The sequence below is a fragment of the Penicillium cosmopolitanum genome (genome assembly GCF_028827165.1).
Source record: "Penicillium cosmopolitanum strain IBT 29677 chromosome Unknown utg000006l:49.0-5199605.0:1.0-5204138.0, whole genome shotgun sequence".
Classification (NCBI taxonomy): Eukaryota; Fungi; Ascomycota; class Eurotiomycetes; order Eurotiales; family Aspergillaceae; genus Penicillium; species Penicillium cosmopolitanum.
Window position 1 is genome coordinate 134,575 of NW_026622676.1, and position 20,270 is coordinate 154,844.

Genomic DNA, 20,270 nt, shown 5'->3' on the forward strand with positions numbered 1-20,270 from the left:
CACTGATTTTCGAGTCTACATACAAGTATGACTTCTATGACATGTCCACGATTTCATCATATTAACCACACCCCTCCACATTGTACGAGTATCTTTGATCTTCTCCTGGGATCCACCGTAACCTGTCGAAGCTTCTCCTCCCCTGAATATCCATCTCCATTGGTTCTCGAAGGAGAAAGGAAATGCAATGACGCAGGCACTCCGCCTGTGGCTTCGACTGATCACGTGATGTGACATCAGTGGATGATGTCATCGATCACGGTTCAGCAAGAACCCTCCAAATCTTGGAAAGGCAGGCACGACCGGTACAAAACATACAAAGGGGACCAAGTTATAAAAGGAAGGCGAACCTCCAAGAGAAATTGAATTCATCAACAACCACTTCTCTTCCACACTACACTACAACTACATCTACAACTACCACGAACCACATACACACCCTATCTATCCATCCACATCTATCTACATCTACAAACATGTCTACCGACAACGGCAACTCTTCCACTCTTGGCTCTATTGCCAACTCGGCCACTGGTATGGCTCAACGCGCCTACGGTGCTGTGGCTGGTGACTCCTCTGCTCAGGTAAGCTTGTCCCTTCAACACAAAACCATCCAAGAATTCAAACAAAGATATACTAACATTTCCCAGAACAAGGGTGAAGCTGCCCAGGAGCAAGCCAAGGCGCAAGACGAAGCTTCCCACACAACCGCCAAGCTCGGCCCCTTCACCGCAGACCCCAACACCGGCGCCGTCGCCCAAGATGACCCCAACCGTGCGACCGGCTCCTGGGACCAGACCGTGGGTTCTACCAAGGAAGCTATTGGCAACGTGATCGGCAACGAGAGTCTGCGCCGCGCAGGCGTTGAGCAAAACGCCGCTGGAAAGGAACAAGAGGCCAAGGGCCAGCTCAAGGACTGGGGTAGTGGCATGCAGAACCGTGCTCAGGGTGCTCTTGGTTCCATCGGTGCGGCTGTTGCTGGAGACCGGGAGGAGGAGCAGAAGTTCCGCGATATGCATGACGAGGGCAAGACTCGCCAGCGTGGTGCTGAGGCTGATATTGCCAAGAAGCAGGGCGTTTAAACTATGAGAAATCGAGCTTGAAGGTGGCATGAAATGAGCGATGCACTACTTTCGGATCGGCGGGCTGCTAGTGGTGGTCTCGGCTTTGTTTTATTATCACGATTTATGATTCCCAATTTACGATCCATTGATACTTAAGACCTGACTTGTTGTAAGAAATTTGTGAGCACTTTAGATATGTAGCAAAGCTCTGGCTATGATCATCTATTTAAAGACTTGAGGTAGTATAAAATGGACGAATCACAACTTCTTCCCCCAAAGGCTAGCCTAAGTACACATGGTACTTCTGTAAGCAACTGCCCGAGAATTACGCCGAGAATCTGGCCGAGACACAGTTTTGACCCCCCGTTGCATCATCGCACCGCGCATCGACGGTGGAGACACTCCACCAGTTCCGCAATTGCAGGGCCTACAGCGTTCAACGTGGCCGCTCATACTGCAGTCAACTCAACTGCACCTACATGATCGGCGCTTCTGCTACATGTAACACATAATATCTAATGTCCAGTCCCCACCGTGCCCCGCGGTGGGATGTCTGGGTACCCTAGCTATGTACTGCGCGACTCCCATATGAGCGGATTAGTTGCGTCCGCATCCTGGTGGGAACACTACCCCTACTTATATGGCCAGCTTCCCTAGAACACTCTGGTCGTTTTTTTCTCAAGACTTGGCCCTTCACAGCTTCCCATCAAGTCACTCTCCATACATAATCTTCTCCCGAAATGGCTGAACCGAACAAGCCAAACCACCGCGCCTGGTGGAAAGAAAGCTCCGTCTATCAGATCTGGCCTGCATCATTCAAGGATTCGAATAACGATGGCATTGGCGATATTCCCGGTATTATCTCTGAGCTGGACTATATCAAGAACTTGGGCGTTGATATCGTCTGGCTGTGCCCGTCCTACAAATCTCCCCAGGTTGATATGGGCTACGACATCGCCGACTATTACAGTATCGCCGATGAATATGGTACGGTCGCAGATGTTGAAAAGCTGATCCAGGGGTGCCATCAACGGGGCATGAAGCTCCTCATGGACCTCGTGGTCAACCACACTAGTGATCAACATGAGTGGTTCAAGCAATCACGCAGCTCCAAGGACAACGAGTACCGGGACTGGTACGTCTGGAGACCTCCTCGCTATGACGAGGATGGCAATCGCCAGCCTCCGAATAATTGGATTTCCCACTTCCAGGGTCAGTATCCCATTTGTCAAAAGAAGAGCGAGAAAAACAGACCCCCATTCTAATATGTCCGATCTATAGGAAGTGCATGGCAATTCGACGAACACACCGGTGAATACTACCTCCATCTATACGCCACCGAGCAACCAGATCTCAACTGGGAACACCCTCCTGTCGTCAAAGCCGTCCATGACATCGTACGATTCTGGCTCAACAAAGGCTGCGATGGTTTCCGCATGGATGTCATCAACTTCATCAGCAAAGACCAGAATTTCCCCGATGCAGAGGTCACAGATGCGCGCCGAGGATGGCAATGGGGTGATAAATTCTACGCCAATGGACCCCGTCTGCACGAGTATCTTCAGGGCATTGGCGCAATTCTCAAAGAATATGACGCCTTTAGTGTAGGCGAGATGCCTTTTGTTAAAGACGAGAAGGAAGTACTCAAGGCTGTGCAGTTCGACCGGAACGAGATTAACATGATCTTCAACTTCGAGCATGTCGATATTGACCACGGGCCCCATGCTAATAAGTTTGAACCCGGTAGCTGGAAACTTTCCCAGCTTAAGGAATTCTTCGCACGCTGGCAGACTTTTATGTATGCGAATGATGGGTGGAATGCGCTTTACTGGGAGAACCACGATCAGCCTCGCTCGATTGATCGCTTTGCGAACGCCCCTGAAGAGTACCGTCGTGATTCCTCCAAGATGCTGGCAATCGCGCTGGCTCTGCAATCGGGGACTCCGTTTGTGTACCAAGGCCAGGAAATTGGTATGCGCAATGTTCCAAAGTCATGGGGGATTGAGGAGTACAAGGATATTGACTGCCTCAATCACTGGTATGGGTAAGTGAAGGCATATATCTCACCAATGGGCTGAAATGCCATTTTGGCCATAACTAACCCGGCATCAAATCCACATAGGGGAACAGAAGAAGGACTACTTCAATGCGGAAGCCCAGGCCATTGCTCAACAAGAATACCAGAAGAAATCCCGCGACAACGCACGTACCCCAGTACAGTGGTCCGATGCTGAGAATGCCGGTTTCACTGGACCAGGCGTCAAGCCTTGGATGTCGGTGAACCCGGATTACGTTCGAGTCAACGCCGCAGCGGAAGTCAAGGACCCCAATTCGACCTACCACTTTTGGGCTTCGGTGCTTGGCCTTCGCAAGAAGTATTTGGATGTATTCGTCTATGGAGACTGGGTCCAAGTCGACAAACCCAATGAGGAGGTGTTCGCGTTCACTCGTCAATATGAGAACCAGAAGGCGTTGGTCGTGTGCAACTTCACTGCGAAGACTGTGGATTGGAACGCCGGAAGTAACGGGGTCTCTTCTATAAAGGAGGTGATTCTTAACAACTACGACGGCACTACAGAAGCTACACAACGCTTCTCTGGTGGTAAGTGGTCGCTCCGGCCTTATGAGGCTGTAGTTGTTCTTCTATAGACCCGCTCTTCAGCATAACTGGGCAGTGACTGTGTCCATAACGACACCACAGTCACAAAATATCTGATAGTGTATGAGCATGAGCAATCAAATTTGAATAGAACCAGTCTTATAACCCTAAACCATACCCTAATTTCCAAGGTGTCCCTTTGTCGGTGATCTCCGCGACTCTTCCGTATCGGAGTCCACTTATCCACCGGTTCCCCGCAACTGATAAGCCAGCGTGAACATTCCCATAACTTCACATTGGACTTCAACTTCCCTCCTTCAAATACACCACACATATATACTACACCATGACAACACAAGAAACCCCTCCCTCTCTGCCAGCACATCTGGATCCCCAAACCTACCCGCGCACAACCCACGATGCCGCCAAAAACATCCACCTCACATTAACATACACCCCACTCGACGCCAACACCTACCTATCGCAAACCTCCTCCCCCGCAGCCGGCGCAAACGTCTTATTCCTCGGTACAACGCGCGATACATTCGAAGGGCGTTCTGTGTCCCAACTCAGTTATACAACATACCCACCTCTCGCGCTGAAGACATTGACGGAGATTGCGGAGGCTGCCGTGGAGAAACATCAGCTTTTGGGCGTGAGCATCGCGCATCGCATGGGGACTGTGCCGATTGGGGAGGCTTCCATTGCTATTGCTGTTAGTTCGGGACATCGGGCTGCAGGTTGGAGGGCCGGGGAGGAGATTCTGGAGGCTTGTAAAGAGCGGGCGGAGATTTGGAAGAGGGAGGAATTTTTGGATGGGGGGATGGAGTGGAGGGCTAATGCGGATCGGGATGCCGAGGGGAAGTTGAAGAGTAGCGAGGCTTCGTGAGAGAGATGTGGCTTGGTGTAGGTTGGTATTTGGGGAAAGAATTAAAAGAATTGTCAGGAGGGCTGTTGGTGGTGGGTGGCCTTGTTCTGATTGATAGCCCAGAAAGACCAAGGCGGACGATTGGATAGAATCATATCATAATGCTACGTACACCGAAGGGATGTATGTACCGTATCGTATATAAGATTAAGCATATAAGACATTATCTGACCCCCCTCTAACTGCCAGTAGAATCGATTGGCGGGTCACGGTTTGTGATTCGAGAGAGAGCACACAGACTCTGTAGCTTGGATATATCCAATGAGCAGGGTATTCAGATTTGACAGGGCTATGGTACAATTTTGATGATACATGTCGGCGCATTTACTCTAGCTTGAGCGGCTTGCCCTCGCGCTTCCAGTCGTTGATGTGTTCCAGGATAACTCTGGATGCAGACTCGGGGGTGTCCTGGCGACCGATACACTCAACGAAGTCGTTGTCGGGGTCTGTCACGGGGAGTTAGCCTTCCAGTAATATAAAGTAAAGAGTCGGTATGCCTTACCCATCAGATAGAAGTAGATACTGTGGTCAACCAAGTAGTCCTCACCCGGCTTAACATCCCGAGGCGTGCTGAAGTAGACGCGGTACTGTTTGCAAACATTCTTCACCTGCTCGTAGGTGCCAGTTAAGCCAACGATGCCAGGGTGGAACTCCTTCAGATACTCGCGCAGCACCTCGGGGCTATCGCGAGCAGGGTCACAGGTAATGAAAACGGGCAGGAAAACCTTGTCGTCCTTGGTAGCCTCCTTAACCTTGTCGATAATCTCGGCCATCTTATCCAATTCGTCGGGGCAGATATCGGGGCAGTGAGTGAAACCGAAGTAGACCTATAAATCGCAACACGAGTCAGAAACAGTCCATCCCCAAAACCCCGTTTCCATTCAGGCCGAACTCACAAAGCTGTATTTGCCCTTCAAGTCCTCCGCAGTAAACTCCTTTCCATCCAGATCCTTCAGTGTAAACGGACCGCCAACCTTGGGTTTTCCAACACCCTTGCTCATCTCCGCGATACGCTTGCGCTCCAGACGAGCCTTCTCGACCCGGAAGTAAATCATCATGCCCGCGCCGGTCAACACGAACAGCAAGGCCGCCTTCCACGAGAAAGGGCCAGTGGAGTTGCGTTGCTTCAATTGACCCATAGTCTTCGCGCGAGAATAAGAGGCACTCGTCGAGAAGTTATTCCGGAGTTCCAAGGCACTCTTGATATTCTGGGCGGAGCGAGGGCGTTGCGCTTGGCTGTAGGCTCGACATTGTGATCGCGAGGTGCTGCGGAGGAAGGGGAGAATGCGGTAGGATTGAGAAGATTCGGGGACGGAAATGGCTCGGGCGGCCTGACCGAATAGGCCGGCCATTCTCAAGGAAGACGACATTGTCTGTTGGGGTGTGTTGGAGATCGAAAGAGAAGAGGTCGAAAGGTCGAATTGCCGCGAGCTTCCCAAAAGTCTCCGGATCGTCGCCCGATTGGGTTAGTGTTGAGGGCCTGAGGCCAAAAGGCACGAATAATCACATTGCATGATTGAGATTGAGATTGGGCAATTTACCTGTTTGTGAATATGTGGTAGGGGAGTATTAGAATAGTAAAATTAATATTCTATGCATTATTTTCTAATCGGGTCTAGATATTGCAGTGAATAGTCATCTTGTTATTACTACGTGGCAGCCCTGGAGATGGACCAAGTAACTATAGTTATAGAAGGCTACTACTAGTAGTATTGAGAATATAGATTGATTCCAAGGTTCAAGTTGTAATAGTAGTCATTCATTAATATTGCTTAATAGGCACCCTCTAAAATATCAAAGTATTAAAACATCATTAAAGGAGAACATGACAAAAAGCATGGGAATGGATATCCACGACATAACCCGCCAGCGAATGAATCAAGTCGTAATCATCAGGATCTTGTTTTGATACTTCTCATCCCGCTGGGAAACAAGATTTTCTAGAACCCATTTCCCTGCATCTTCCCGAGTGATGGTATATCCAATAGCCTCCGACTCCCGACCAGTTTTGTCGTCCTCAATGCCAACCCGAACCGTCCTGGTAGTCTCGCCGTTGGTCAAGAGACTTCCACGAACGATGGTATACGATTCACCACTGTTGATGAGCTTGTCTTCCATCGCTTGTTTGTCCTCGTGGGGGACCTTGAGAAGCACGAGGTAGAAAAATGCCAACACGATGGGGTAATCGCGACCATATTTCGACATTCCAGTCGTGCTGAACGGAATGATGTGTGGGTTGCCAGTGAGGCCCGCATTTCGAAGTTGAGCAAGAGCTTCAAGAACATTCGCCATTGCATTTTGACAGACGGTTGGGTCTTCAATAGACATTTTCCATTTAGCCCAGACTGGCCGGCTGCCAATCGTGGAAACGATGAAGTCGACGAGTTTTCCGTTTCCTGCGTCCAGACACTGCGAGACGGCTTTGATATCGAGCGCATTTCCCTCAATAATCTTTAAGTTGGGGGTTGACTCCGATGGAAATATGGAGGAGAGCTTTGAGGGCACTCGACAGAGCGCTGTACATTGGTAGCCAGCAGCGACGGCGTGCTTGAGAGCCGACAAGCCAACTCCGGTGCTAGCGCCGATGAAGGCGATGGTTTTGGTTGAAGCCATGATAGATGAGATGATGATTCAAGGTGGTTTCTGTGACCAGTTGACTGCTTAGAGGAGGTGGTATTAAATATCTCGTTGATGAGCTGTGTGGTTGTTGAGAAGGGCTGGGGTGTTCGACTATTTTATGTACAGTTGAAATGCCATAGGACATACCGAAAGATGACCGAAATAGAGATGCACTACAAGTAGTTTCAAATTTACAACAAACTCGGCCAGATTTCGCGTTGTGTTGGAGTCACTCATCTTTTGGGTGGCTGTGGCTGTCCGCTTTGCCTCATCCGGTCGCTGACATCGGTGACATCTCGGACATCACGAGCCAGCAATGCAAGTTCGCATCGTCAATATTGTGAAAGAGAATACTCGGATCATAATCACCTGGTGATTGGCCTAGCTGTCGCGCAATACTAGTTACTATAGTATGTCGCAGGCGCCGACATTCCCCAGCTCGTCCTCGTCCGCGCCCGCGTCGGTCCTCGCGTCGGGCTCGGCTTTGGAGGCCGAGAAACACGCGAGGGTGGCTGGTGAAGGGGAAGCCTCATCCTCATCCCCGCGCGCCCCTAAGCCACGCAGCTGCGTGACTTGTCGAACCAGGAAAGTTCGCTGTGATAAAAAGTCCCCATGTTCAAATTGTCGTCGCGCGAATATCTCCTGTGTTCTCCCATCTACAGATCGACAGCCAAGATGGGCGCGGCGTCTCCAGCAGGGACCCTCCGGCGACGTCATGAACCGACTGAGAAGCCTGGAGAATCTCGTCAAGCATCTCAGCAGTCAGCTTGATGAAGCTCATGCTGCTGCTTCTGCTTCTGCTGGGGGCTCACCCGGTGTGAATTTCAGCGGCAGTGGCAGTGGACATGAAGCAGACGCTAATAATCGAATTGGTAGTCTGTCTGCAAAACCGGGTAAGATGGACACACAATTTGGGAGACTCGTCGTCGAAGATCCAAATCGCAGTCACTATGTTGGCAGTGGTTTTTGGTCACGGGTTAATGACGAGGTATGTAAATTCACATTATACACAGAATGAGGTAACTGACTGACTCGACGGCTAGTTGAATGACCTGAAGATGGACACACAACATCTAGCCCTGGAGGGGAATGAAAGCTCAGATGATGAAGAATCATTCGGACAGACTCCATCCACCCAAGAGCTTGAGCGGAGCCCTCTCGAACGAAATTCGTTCTTCTTTAGACATAATCTCAACCCGGCTGCCCCCGATCTTCGGGAGTTTCACCCACTGCCGTCGCAGATTCCTTTCATTCTGGATATTTTCTCAGAGAACGTGAATTCTGTCACTCAATGCGTGTACATGCCTGCCGTTACCAAGATGATTCGGGAGCTGCGAGGCGACACGACCCGGCTGACGGCGGTCAATGAAGCCCTATTGTTCTCAATCTATTATGCAGCAATCACATCCATGGAAAACGACGATATCGTCATCAACTTCGGGTGCACAAAGCAGGAGCTGAATCTTAAATATCGCCTTGGTCTTGAACATGCCCTCGCAAAGGCCGATTTTCTCAATGTCCCTGATCTCACTTTAGTACAAGCCTTTGTGAATTTCCTTGCCCTTCTCCGCCGACACGACAGCCCGAGATTTGTTTGGATGATGACTGGTCTGGCCATCCGCATGGCTATCTCACTGGGACTTCATCGGGATGGCTCGAAATTTGCAAACTTGAGTCCATACGATGTCGAGATGAGGCGCAGAGTCTGGTGGAGCATTTGCATGCTTGATGTTCGAACATCAGAAGACCAAGGAACTGAGTTCACTATCACCGAAGGGAGTTTCGATACCAAAATCCCTTCCAATATTAACAACGCAGATATAGGGCCAGATATCCAAGAGATGGCCCCTGAAAGGGAGGGGCTGACCGATATGTCATTTCCGCGAATGTCTGCTCAAACAGTCATGATTGTAAGGGAGATGATGGCAAAAAACGCCCAATCACCGAGCATTGAGGAGCAGAGCCGCCTGCTACACGAGATCTACCAGAGCACCGAAGAAATCTATCTGAAACACGCGACCGAATCGAGTATTGCGTACTGGGTTTCAGTCACGATCGCGCGTCTAGTCACTGCCAAGATGACCTTATTTGTGTATCTTCCGCATCTATTTTCTTCCCCTAGTGAACAACTCACGAGCGAAATAAGAGCTAAACTCCTCGTTTGCGCGATCGAGATTGCGGAATACAATCATGCTCTTAATTCCGAGCAGGCATGTCGCCACTGGCGCTGGGTCTACCAAACATACACTCACTGGCATGCAATCGTCTATATTCTAATTGAGATTTGTCGAGTACCGTGGTCGCCTGTCGTGGAAAGGGCTTGGATTGCCCTTCACAGTGCCTGGTTGATTCCTCCACAGTCACACATGAATCAAAACACACAATTTTGCTTCCCGCTGAAAAGATTAATGTCAAAGGCTCAAACTCATCGTCGAAGCGAGACTGTGCGGCTAAGAGGTGACCCCCAAGCCGTCGCAAGTCTCGAAGAAGAGTATGAGAAAATACAGCTTCCTGCTAGTCCCGAATTGGCTTCCAACGGAGCAATTTCATCACTCGAACGATGGCGCCAGCTTGTGACGGATCATGGGGATGAGACATACGGGAAAAAAGACGATATTGTTGACATTGGCAACAAATCGTTCATGCATACAGGTCTTGGGTCTACTTCAGCATCTGGCTTTCAGTCCCTTCATGCCACTGCTAGCTCTAACTCGTCCACACTCAATCCAGCAGACGTTGGCCCCGTGGGCTTTGGCTCGGCTATACAATCTGATTCCTTCCCGCAAGGATCTGGAAATATTATGCAACAAGCAGCAGGCATTTTCCAAGAAGTTCCAACATACCAGCCAAACGGCGAGCCAATTGGTCCAGGGATAGTTCCTTGGTTGTGGGACGAGGAAATCCCGTCTGATCCAAATGTTTTGTCTACGGATATCAACATGGAGATTGATGATATTGATTGGTATGGTTGGGTTGATTCTGCCAAAGGCATGCAATGGGATGGAGGGCCCAGCAGTAGTCTTTGAGACACCAATAAATACAGCATGAAATAATTTCTTCTAGCTTCCAAGCCACAGAAATAATTTCCTTGAAAATGAATTTAGAAGGACGTAGCGACAGATTACACGCCAATCAAATATCGCAGATGTGCGAGCAACTTAAGTATCACCATTTCGCCGGCCCGAAAATCTCACCTTCAGAAACTGTCTTCCTAACTGCGGTGAAGAGGGCATCCTGGAAGTCCTACATTAGCTCGAAGGCTTGAATTTGACCTTTGAAAACTCACCATTGTTTCAAATGGAGCTGTATTACCCCACCAATTGGGCAAAGTGACACCGGGGAATGTAATTGCGAAGAAAATCACAATTGTGGAAAGAATGAGTCCAGTGTCAAGTCCTGCAGCAGTGATGTAGTTATATGTGTGCCACCATCCGCGCCAGCGGCGGTGAATCCAGTAGTTAAAAATGAGCCCGAACATGGCCCAAGAGAAATAACTCAACGGGGTGGCACTGCATAATCCCAAGCGTCAGAAATGTTTCATTGCTGCGAGGGCAGCGTACTTACGGTGGAATCCATGACATAGCTCCAAGCATCCTATCAACCCCATTAGTACTACATCATCCGAGCCAATACCACCAATAATACTCACACAGGTGCATTCAAGAGTCTGGCTTTTGAGCGGGGAAATACCCGCATCAAGATGTAGAAGGCGACTGGAAGCAGTGCGCCTAATAGCCAAAACCATAAAACGCTATTGTATATTTTACCCGGTCCAAACATCCGCTGAGGACCAATGACTCCTATCCATGGATATTCTGGTCAGGAACGAAGCTATAAAGAGTTCAAGTAAAATGAGTATTTACCCCATGTAATGCTGTTCGAGAAAAATGCTCTGCCGTTAGGGCATGTGAAGTGAGCTGATTGATCGCTGCATATAAATATTGAATTAGATATTGGAATTCAGTCAAAAGATTTAAGTTCATGCAACTCACGAAGCGCAAACGTTCTCAATATTTCCCAAAGTCCAGTTCATGACCGCGATCTGAACAAAACAAGCCCAGACTGCCGCGACAGCTTGGCACATGAAAGTAACGCGAGGTGGAATCTTCATGTAGTGCGCAATCTTAAGATCTTGGCAGAAAACTTGTCTGGGGAGTATTAGCAGTGATTCTGGAAGATCTTTCTTGCACGGAGAGTATGTGAGCATACGCTTGTCCCAACGTGATAGTACTGAAAACTTTAAAGACCATCACCCCAATTGGTTTCCCAGGGATCATGAAACCGGCTAGAAATGGCGATATAACATTGAGAGCTAGAATAGTTAGCTTTATTCAGCAGGATTGATCTGCCACGCATACAAAGTTGGATATTTGTGATTGCCAGGATCATACACGTCGGGACCTGCTAGCGGTTAGAGACAGTTTTACTGATACCAGGACCGCACGTACAATAAACACCGCTGCGATAATGATTGACACGAAAAGGCCCCACCCTATATTATTGTCAATTTTGATCGGTAGAGGGATATGCGAGCATCTTACAAGGTAGTTGCGAGTCGTATGCCAGAATACCTGCCAAGCCCAAAGCAATAGAAACAGCACCCAATGCCGCATACCACCATTCAGGCACTTCTTGATATTTTTTCATCAAAATCAAATGGATATCAGGCTCCTGCTCCCGAGCTGCCGTGAATCGGTGCCAGATTTCCTTGCGATGAAACAAGATGATATGCACAACGGCCGCGGTTAGGGCAGCGAAAGAAAGACCGTAATTCAAAGCAAATGTCGGGGCAAGAAACATAGGTGAGTATGCTTTGTATTTTTGCTCATCAAAGGAGAAACTTTCTCCCAGGATTTTGGTAACATTGTAAGACTGCTGAGTGTTATCAAAAGTCGAGGATGTGTTGATAGGAAGATAGGCAGAATAACTGAACTAATAGTTAGTTTTGATTATAAATATCCAGCTCATGCTTACTCACAAGGCTCCGGTGTAAGATATTCCAATAGTAGCAAGTATAATGAAAACCGTTAGTCCAATCAACGTATTGACTATTGCGTGTGCTGGAGCCAAAAGCGGATCGAGGAGATAAGCTGAGACGTAGCTAGTATCCGTCAGTAATTTGATGGCATCAATCAGGCTGAGATAGGGTTAAACGAACGTCCAGTCAAAGGTAATTGGGATCAATGATAGTCCAGAAAATCCGCCGAATAGCTGGTTCAACACCACGTTGTTTGGACGAATCCCTACACATCTCGTTTTAGTTTCCAGAAGAAATGTTAGAAAAAAGATACATACAAGTGACAAACGCGAAAACCGAAAGGCCTTGCCAGAGCACACCTGGGATCCTTTTCAGGCTTAGCAATAGCTCCTATAGCTCTTTAAGAACTGAAACTCACCAATACCAGAGAAATGCAGCCGCCATAACGTAAATGAAGTATCGGTACCTGGAGATGCTCCAACCATCTGTCTCAGATGGGTTGGACGGTCGCTTATCATGGAGAGCGTGGAACAAAGCTGTATTGGCAAACTGGCCAGGCCATATCATAGCAGCAGGCCTACCAATCATTAACACGGATATTATTATCTAGAGCACAATTGACTCACCACACCAAGAATCGGCGAAAGATTCCAGCCAATGCAATCCCAACCACCTGGCTACTCAGCGCAAATAGCAGCTGGAAGCCCCATCCAATTTCCATGTTATAGAAAGCTTCTGAGGTCAGTAACAGACGACCATGAAGAGGGCTCAATCTCACGTTTTGCTTTCAAAGCTAGAAGAGCATCGGTGCAATAGGCATACCCTATTGACACACTATAAAAGAGGTATTAGAACTGGGCCGAATGATATTTGTGCAGTCTTACTTGGCCATAACCTAATAATTGTCAGTATTTCCAAGTTTGATGATGAGGACAATTTCTTACCGTAATCACTGTATGTTCCTTGATGGTGAAGGGTCCCGTGTTTAATGTCCACCGTAGCCCAAACGTATTAAAAACCTTGGTTGGCATAACTCTAGCCCAAAAACATCCCATCGGATAGACGAGCAATTGTACGACAATGGCTGGAAAAGAGATAGCAGGACTTCTATAAAGTTTCTTAGACATGTTTCCTACTTGACAAACAAAAACAAGATCAAAAACATAGAGACATTGATTACGAACCTCATGCTCAGGAACATGTTTAGTCCGCTGCCAACAGTCGTAAAAAGTAGCCCGAGGACCCAGGCACGCACTGTATTCGCAACCTCTCCATTGTCGGTATTGCGCACAGCCGCACGGACAGACTCATATTGTGAATCTTGCGCAAGCGACTTATCCAACTCGACCGCTTTCTCATGGTCACCATTCTCAACGGCTTCTTTGATAGCATCGAGTTTCTCCTGGGGTAGATTTGGATCCCATTGGTGTGACAATTCAAATTTCTGTAGCTCCTTTATGTTATCTGTAGCTATTTTCTCATGCCGTGTCAGTTCCTCCGATTGCGAGGGCGAGATGCCGTCGATCTCGGGGACAGATGGGTGCATCATGTCGATACCGGGGAGATTTTATTCGACAGACGAGCAATAGCAGTATACCGAGGTCTATATAGTAGCTGCTTATCATAGGGGCAGTCTTCCTTTGACCCCCACCCAAGATAAGCTCGCCCAAGCATTGCGGCGTATGGGATGCAACACTGTTTCCCCGCATCCCAACCGCGCGCAGGCCCGATAGTCAAAATGACCTATTCAGGCAAAAAGGCGGAGTAAGATAGCACTAGTACCACTACACTCGCTTGTAATAGTCTGCTGATTTTGATATGACCAGTCACATCGCCAGTTGGATGAACACAAGAGTCAAGACAGCATCCACCTGCTACAGTAGGATTAAACCCGATTACGTATACCTGTTTGGACTCTATTGGCTCGCGGAAATTTCAGTTGCATTCGATTATCACTATTCACCGCTCCACGCGTTGAATCCGTCCTTCGTCCTTTCCCCGCCCATTCACGCGGCCCGATTCGCAAAATATTCAAGCGACGATGACATTAATTACTTTTTACAATGGACTTCCCCGGCCTGAGGCATCAGAATCAACCTTGCGTGGTCTGATTGAGCGCGTCACGGAAGACCTGAGAGATATCGAAGCATTTCTCCCCATAAAAGTATCGACTAGGAGAAGAGAAAGAATACGCGAGTTCCTTACGGTGGAGCTTAACTCATTGAAGCAATATGAAGGGGATTTTCAGCGTTTGAACCAGGAGAGCCAAGTGGACTACCTGCTCATCAAAAATTACATGGAGGGCGAACTCCGACAGTTGGATCTCGATAACAAACAAGACGAGAAGGCATCTTCGCTGATTCCATTCGCGGCCATATTGGTTGATCTCTGTGAGGCGAGGGCCTTCGTTCTGCCAATGAATTCCAAGGATGCTGCGCAGAAGTTGTTTGAGGTGCAGGTTGAAATTACCAAAGTTATTGAAAGGGTTGGAAAAGAATACACCACGCAGCAGATTGAAAAAACTGTTGCATTCCGTGCGGCGCGCACCATCGATGCCCTGCGTGTCCATCTGAAGGAGTGGTATCTATTTTATAAAGGATACGATCCATCCTTTGATTGGTGGGTGTCAAATCCGTACGGTATCGTGGAAAAAGTCTGAAAAGTATTTCCGCAATTATTCGCGATCGGCTTGTCGGAATTAAGGCAGAAGATGATGGCGCAATTGTTGGCCAGCCCATTGGGCGCGAGGGGCTTCTTGCTGACCTTCAAGCGGAGATGATTCCTTACACCCCCGAGGAAATTATCTCTATTGGCGAGAAAGAATTTGATTGGTGTATTGTGGAACTGAAGAAAGCCTCGAGCTGTATGGGACTAAACAGCGACTGGAGACAGGCCCTTGAAAAGGTCAAAAATGACTATGTGGAGGCCGGGAAACAAACACAATTAGTCAAAAAGCTTTTCCACGAGGCTGTAGCCTTTGTTGAAAAGTATGATCTCGTCACAGTTCCCTGCGTGGCTAAAAATGCCTGGCAAATGTTCATGATGTCGCCAGAGAGACAGAGGATAAATCCATTTTTCCTCGGCGGAGATTCAATCATCGTATCATATCCGACTGATACAATGGATCACGAAGCGAAACTGATGAGCATGCGAGGTAACAACATTCACTTTGCCCGCGCGACAGTCTTCCATGAAATGATACCGGGTCATCACTTGCAGATGCACGTCAATGCCAGATCTAAACCTTATCGACGCATTTTTGATAGCCCATTCTCAGTGGAAGGCTGGGCTCTTTACTGGGAATTTCTGCTCTGGGACGATGAAAGGTTCGAGAAAACGCCCGAAAATCGAATTGGAATGCTTTTCTGGCGGCTTCATCGATGCGCCCGCATTATATTCTCGATGAAATTCCACCTTGGTCAGATGGTGCCCCAAGAGTGCATAGACTTGCTTGTGAATGCGGTTGGGCATGAACGCGCAACGGCCGAAGGAGAAGTTAGGCGATCTCTGAGTGGTGAATATTCACCACTCTATCAGATCGGCTACATGGTAGGCGCAATACAGATTCACGCCATGCGAAACGAGGTCGTGGGCCAGGGTATAATGAGTGAAAGGGTATTCCATGACACGTTCTTGAATGAAAATCGGATGCCAAATGAGATCATGAGGGCATTGATGTTGGGCAAAGAATTGAGTCCTAATTACAAGCCAAGCTGGAGATTTTATTCTGATGTGAAATAATTGCCGCGCTCTGTTTTTTGACCTCACTTGACCTCACAACCTTTTTGGAATCGATAAAATCCATTGGAGCCTTGTATATGAGTCTTTTCCGAGCCAGGGCCTTCGCAGTTGGCATACAACATCCTGGCTGGGAGCGTTCGAGGTTGTATCGACGTAGAACTCGGCGAATTGTAGAGCGCCGTGGATTGCCAGGTATCTGGGCGCTAAGCTCAGTATAACTAAGCCAGGCTTCCGACGGACCAAAAGACAAATAGATCGGACAGCAGCACGGGTAAACTTGGCGGGGGCACCCCCTCGAGGTAAGGACTTGGTGGTTTGGTGTTGTTTAAATCGTTCCAAGGTTGTATAAACCGTTGCTCGACTCACGCCAAAATCGGAAGCAATTTTGGAGGCAGATATGCCTGATTCGTAAGCATCTATAATAGCCGAGCGAGCTTCAGATGACAGCTCTGTCCCTTTTTTGCGATCTTTAGTCTTTTGGGCGATACTCTCCATGGTCGTCGTGCAGTGAGTGAAAAACAAAAAAGGGCATCGCGGTTGTCGACGCGAAAAACACGCTCGTGCAAGTAGCGTGTTTCTCTACCACAGTGGGTGGAGATGAATTTGAGGTCAATCTGCCTCCTGAAAAAGGTATCTTGCTATTTCAATGGATCTGAAATTTTGATAAACAATTTATTCTGCATAATCGGATACAAGAGCCCTGGAGTACCTAATAAAGTAGCTAGAGTCAGACTGGGAAACTTTTACTGTATTTAGTTTCACTGCATATCCAAAGGCGAGAAGCCGGACCATAGTCAAAAACTGAAGAAGATTCATGAATTATTAGAGTGAAGATAGGTGTCACTATTAACATGCTTTCTCCGAGGCTCATTTTTGGTTGGCCCCAAAGGAAATCAAGAAAGGTTTCTTTGGGGAATTGGGGTTTGATAAGAGTCGCCGACGGGGAATAAGAAATCTATATAATATGCGAGAAATCGAAGATAATTTCTTAGAAGACCATACCCTTGACCTGTTGGACTGCCTTGAGGTCAATGTTGCGAATCATCATAGTCCAAGGAACGGCGAGGACCATGATAGCGGTACCAGCAGCAAGCATTCGGGTCTGCGCATAGCCGTAGGAGTTCTGGATAGCAGTTCTGACGGGAGATCCAGGCACGTAAGACATCTGGGTCTCGATATCTTCATAAATTAGGTCGAAGTTGTCCATGACCTCGGCCGGAAGATTCTGTCTGAGAGCCTTTGAGAAGGTGGCCTGCCAGATAACACCACAGATGGTGGAGCCGGCAGCATCTCCAACAGTTCCGACAACGTTCAAGAGAGCAAGGACGGTGGCAATGTTCTCGTGGTCAACGGCTGCGAGGATAGCAAGCTGCTCGACGATAATAAACACAGCTCCACCAATAGAGATAAAGACCTGGCACATTACAAGATATCCAACCGATTGATTGGGACGACGGAAGTAGATCATCAAGCCCTGGGCGAAGATATAGAGAGGAACGGCGATGTAAAGCAGCCACTTGAAGCGACCAGTCTTGCGGATCATAAAACCAACTCCAAGAAGCAAGACGCCTGAGACAACATCGAATGTGTTCGCGACATAGCCCGACTGTGAGATCGTAAGATCATTGACCACCTGAAGAAAGGACGTGAAATATCCGTTCCAGCAGTAGTAGCACAGCTGGTAGGTTGCATCTAGCAAGCAAGCACCAATAACAGTGCGGTCCGAAAGTAACTTCCAGCTGAGCATCGGGCGAGGTGCGATATAATTTTCGTACAGAACGAAAACAAAGAGCATGACAAACCCGACGACAATCATGGCAATAATGTAGTCAGTACCCCAGCTATTGGGAGCCTCAGCTGCGATTGAGAATGGAAGAAGGAACACAACGAGGCCACCAGAAAAGAGCAAGACACCAATAATATCAAGCTCATTGGCATAGTACCAGACGCTCTGTAGAAGAGTTCGATTGCTTGGCTCCCTCTCAAGCAAGCCGGATTTCTTGGCCTTGTAAAGATTCCACTTTAGAATGACGAAAAGAGGGAATGCGACGATGGGAAAGATGATGGCAAAGGTTCCAAAGGCCCAGCGCCAGTTAATGATCTCGAGGTAATCCTCGGCCACCTTTGGGCCAGCGAAGGCGGTGATGATGTACGGGGAAGAGGTGAAGGCGAAGGCCAATGCTCGATTCTTCAATTTCGATGCATCTGCAGTAACGACATCGATGGTATAAGTCATACCACTGAAGCCGATATTGTAGAAACACTAAAAAGCATAAACTTATTAGTCATAGGGGATATGGTGTTCGGACTGGGATGCTTACATAGGCGGCACAGAAAGTCGGGAGGTTATGGCAAGCAGCCATCATGATCAGTCCCAGAGTTCCGAAAATGACCATGGCTAAGAAGCCCTCGGCACGACCAAATGTATCCATGGCCCGGGCCACGGGAATGAAGGTTGCAGCTGCCATACAGTCACCGACAACATAAATGGTATTCAGCAACGAATGCGAGGAGAAGTCGCTAGTAACATAGGGGACCATGGTCCAAAAGACCGACGATTGGAAGGCATTGACGAAGTATAGGAACCAAATACTGCGAGGGAAAATTAAGTTAGTTTTAGATCTCAAGATAGGGCTGACGATCGGCAGGATAGGGTAAAAACAAACTTGATGAAAACGGCGATCAGCGTGCCCTTGGTCCAGGTCAACGTTGTGGCCTCGATGTTCTTGACACCCTGTTGCACATCTTCACTCGGGCGCTCAGGATTGTGCTCCGAGCCCTTTTCATGAGGAATATCATTGACTGGGACCGCGCCGGCAACGACAGAGTCAGTCTTCGTCTCCTCTGCTGTACTGGTCACAGCGGGAACAGACTCTTCAACCGATTGGCGCCGAAAAGCGCGGAATCTGTTAATGACCGTCATTGCTTATTGAACAACCTCAGGTTGAAGCAAAATGGGTTAAGGAACTCAAACGAGTACGAAATCACGCGGGGGGGAAATTTTATCTTTATGGCAATCGCTAAATTTATCGGCTAGAGTTCACTGATTGATATCTTTTCCTCGCGTGTTGATTTTGTGGTACACTAACTCGATACATACTTGCCAAGGGCCTCAGAGCCTGTGGATGGCCTTGGCTGGCCTTGGCATCGCCTGAACCTGGAACTTCCACCGACATTACTTCGCTGGTGGCCGGACGCCATTCGCGGATAGTAATAATTGGCACTAAGTTAAGCAGCAGCACAGTCACTCTTTGCATTGACCTCCCAATGCAAGCAAATCGGCTGTCACAGTCACGGTCACATATGTACACGGTAGAAGCGTGGCATGGAGGTGAGGGGAGGGGGGGGAGGGGATATGATAATACGAGCGCGCGCTCTCGGAAGCAGTTAGCCCTTATAATTGCAAAGGTGGTAGCAACAAGGCGATTGGACATAAGGGCTCCATCTAATCAGATGATCGAGCAAAGGAACGGACGCGGCGCGGGCGGAACCGGCGCTTCAGTTCCAAATTTTCGAACTTCAAGTTCCACCTTTGCTGCAATCGAATAGAAACAACCGAAGCGAAGGGTGGCTACTTGGAGGCGTCGTGGAAATGTCCCGAGATGGTGGGGGCCGCACATAAGCCACGTACAGCCAAGATCTTGGCGGAATGAATGCCTGAGGATGAATGCACGAGGAAAATGAACTCGGTGCTTCGTACCCAAAAAGGTTTAGAGGAAGAAAAGTTATCAGATTCTTTTTCTCCGGTCCGTGCGGTGGTCTGGCGAGACAAGTGGAGTAGAGAGAGATTCGGAATCACCCGACTTTGCCGGGGAATAAATTACATACAGCTAGTGGTAAATAACGAGCATCCAGTATAACTTACATTATTTACATTACTTACAATACTTACAGTACTATGGACTCGGACTAGATGGGGGCTTGGCAATTTTCTCGGGGCTTGGCTTTGCGGTGTTTAGTACTCTTTCGGGTGAAGATAGTAGGCTTTATACTTATTGTACCAGTACAGGATAAATCTAGGTACCCTGAGATCGAGAGAGTTGAAGAATAAAACTCCACAAGTCGGAACACTTGCGTGATCCCTCCAATATCTTCATTCCATTTTACCATAAATGCAGCCCTGGAAGACGAGTAATGGGGCCGAGTTATTAGCTGACGCACTACAGGATCGAATGCAACCTCAGGGGCTAAAATAGTCATTAATTTGAATGGCAACTTTGGACGTCGCTTGGACTACTTGGCAAACTTACATCTTATAAGCTGAAATTTAATACGAAATACAAAGATTTAAACCCATGGGTCATTACCGCCACCAGTAAATTATCACGAGCCGAGACCATC

At 48.2% G+C, this 20,270-nt stretch overlaps 10 protein-coding genes across 10 annotated transcripts; 5 read left to right on the top strand and 5 right to left on the bottom strand.

Moving 5' to 3' along the window:
- Nucleotides 1–476: 476 nt before the first annotated feature.
- On the top strand, nucleotides 477–1,082 carry N7509_004561 (uncharacterized protein; the record flags this gene model as incomplete). Its single annotated transcript, XM_056629198.1, has 2 exons — nucleotides 477–584; nucleotides 651–1,082. 2 exons carry the CDS (start codon nucleotides 477–479, stop codon nucleotides 1,080–1,082), a joined length of 540 nt encoding a protein of 179 aa, XP_056488500.1.
- A 722-nt stretch (nucleotides 1,083–1,804) lies between these two features.
- Nucleotides 1,805–3,713, top strand: N7509_004562 (glycoside hydrolase family 13 protein; the record flags this gene model as incomplete). The annotated part of the gene is made up of 3 exons (XM_056629199.1): nucleotides 1,805–2,276; nucleotides 2,346–3,035; nucleotides 3,187–3,713. The coding sequence occupies 3 exons, from the start codon at nucleotides 1,805–1,807 to the stop codon at nucleotides 3,711–3,713; spliced, it is 1,689 nt and encodes a 562-aa protein (XP_056488501.1).
- A 296-nt stretch (nucleotides 3,714–4,009) lies between these two features.
- N7509_004563 (molybdopterin synthase catalytic subunit) lies at nucleotides 4,010–4,552 on the top strand (the record flags this gene model as incomplete). The annotated part of the gene is made up of 1 exon (XM_056629200.1): nucleotides 4,010–4,552. One exon carries the CDS (start codon nucleotides 4,010–4,012, stop codon nucleotides 4,550–4,552), a length of 543 nt encoding a protein of 180 aa, XP_056488502.1.
- Nucleotides 4,553–4,915: 363 nt separating this feature from the next.
- On the bottom strand, nucleotides 4,916–5,961 carry N7509_004564 (SCO family protein; the record flags this gene model as incomplete). The annotated part of the gene is made up of 3 exons (XM_056629201.1): nucleotides 4,916–5,037; nucleotides 5,094–5,418; nucleotides 5,488–5,961. 3 exons carry the CDS (start codon nucleotides 5,959–5,961, stop codon nucleotides 4,916–4,918), a joined length of 921 nt encoding a protein of 306 aa, XP_056488503.1.
- A 508-nt stretch (nucleotides 5,962–6,469) lies between these two features.
- Nucleotides 6,470–7,204, bottom strand: N7509_004565 (NAD(P)-dependent oxidoreductase; the record flags this gene model as incomplete). Its single annotated transcript, XM_056629202.1, has 1 exon — nucleotides 6,470–7,204. The coding sequence occupies one exon, from the start codon at nucleotides 7,202–7,204 to the stop codon at nucleotides 6,470–6,472; it is 735 nt and encodes a 244-aa protein (XP_056488504.1).
- Nucleotides 7,205–7,622: 418 nt separating this feature from the next.
- N7509_004566 (uncharacterized protein) lies at nucleotides 7,623–10,236 on the top strand (the record flags this gene model as incomplete). The annotated part of the gene is made up of 2 exons (XM_056629203.1): nucleotides 7,623–8,198; nucleotides 8,254–10,236. 2 exons carry the CDS (start codon nucleotides 7,623–7,625, stop codon nucleotides 10,234–10,236), a joined length of 2,559 nt encoding a protein of 852 aa, XP_056488505.1.
- Nucleotides 10,237–10,375: 139 nt separating this feature from the next.
- N7509_004567 (uncharacterized protein) lies at nucleotides 10,376–13,737 on the bottom strand (the record flags this gene model as incomplete). The annotated part of the gene is made up of 19 exons (XM_056629204.1): nucleotides 10,376–10,444; nucleotides 10,497–10,719; nucleotides 10,775–10,804; nucleotides 10,860–10,938; nucleotides 11,074–11,138; nucleotides 11,203–11,358; nucleotides 11,420–11,522; nucleotides 11,569–11,611; nucleotides 11,659–11,702; nucleotides 11,752–12,137; nucleotides 12,189–12,311; nucleotides 12,369–12,453; nucleotides 12,506–12,555; nucleotides 12,607–12,765; nucleotides 12,815–12,920; nucleotides 12,967–13,022; nucleotides 13,073–13,083; nucleotides 13,133–13,295; nucleotides 13,373–13,737. The coding sequence occupies 19 exons, from the start codon at nucleotides 13,735–13,737 to the stop codon at nucleotides 10,376–10,378; spliced, it is 2,316 nt and encodes a 771-aa protein (XP_056488506.1).
- A 492-nt stretch (nucleotides 13,738–14,229) lies between these two features.
- Nucleotides 14,230–15,929, top strand: N7509_004568 (uncharacterized protein; the record flags this gene model as incomplete). Its single annotated transcript, XM_056629205.1, has 2 exons — nucleotides 14,230–14,807; nucleotides 14,843–15,929. 2 exons carry the CDS (start codon nucleotides 14,230–14,232, stop codon nucleotides 15,927–15,929), a joined length of 1,665 nt encoding a protein of 554 aa, XP_056488507.1.
- A 33-nt stretch (nucleotides 15,930–15,962) lies between these two features.
- On the bottom strand, nucleotides 15,963–16,424 carry N7509_004569 (transcriptional regulator family: Helix-turn-helix and Homeodomain-like HTH; the record flags this gene model as incomplete). The annotated part of the gene is made up of 1 exon (XM_056629206.1): nucleotides 15,963–16,424. One exon carries the CDS (start codon nucleotides 16,422–16,424, stop codon nucleotides 15,963–15,965), a length of 462 nt encoding a protein of 153 aa, XP_056488508.1.
- A 493-nt stretch (nucleotides 16,425–16,917) lies between these two features.
- On the bottom strand, nucleotides 16,918–18,852 carry N7509_004570 (uncharacterized protein; the record flags this gene model as incomplete). Its single annotated transcript, XM_056629207.1, has 3 exons — nucleotides 16,918–18,192; nucleotides 18,251–18,521; nucleotides 18,596–18,852. The coding sequence occupies 3 exons, from the start codon at nucleotides 18,850–18,852 to the stop codon at nucleotides 16,918–16,920; spliced, it is 1,803 nt and encodes a 600-aa protein (XP_056488509.1).
- Nucleotides 18,853–20,270: the final 1,418 nt, after the last annotated feature.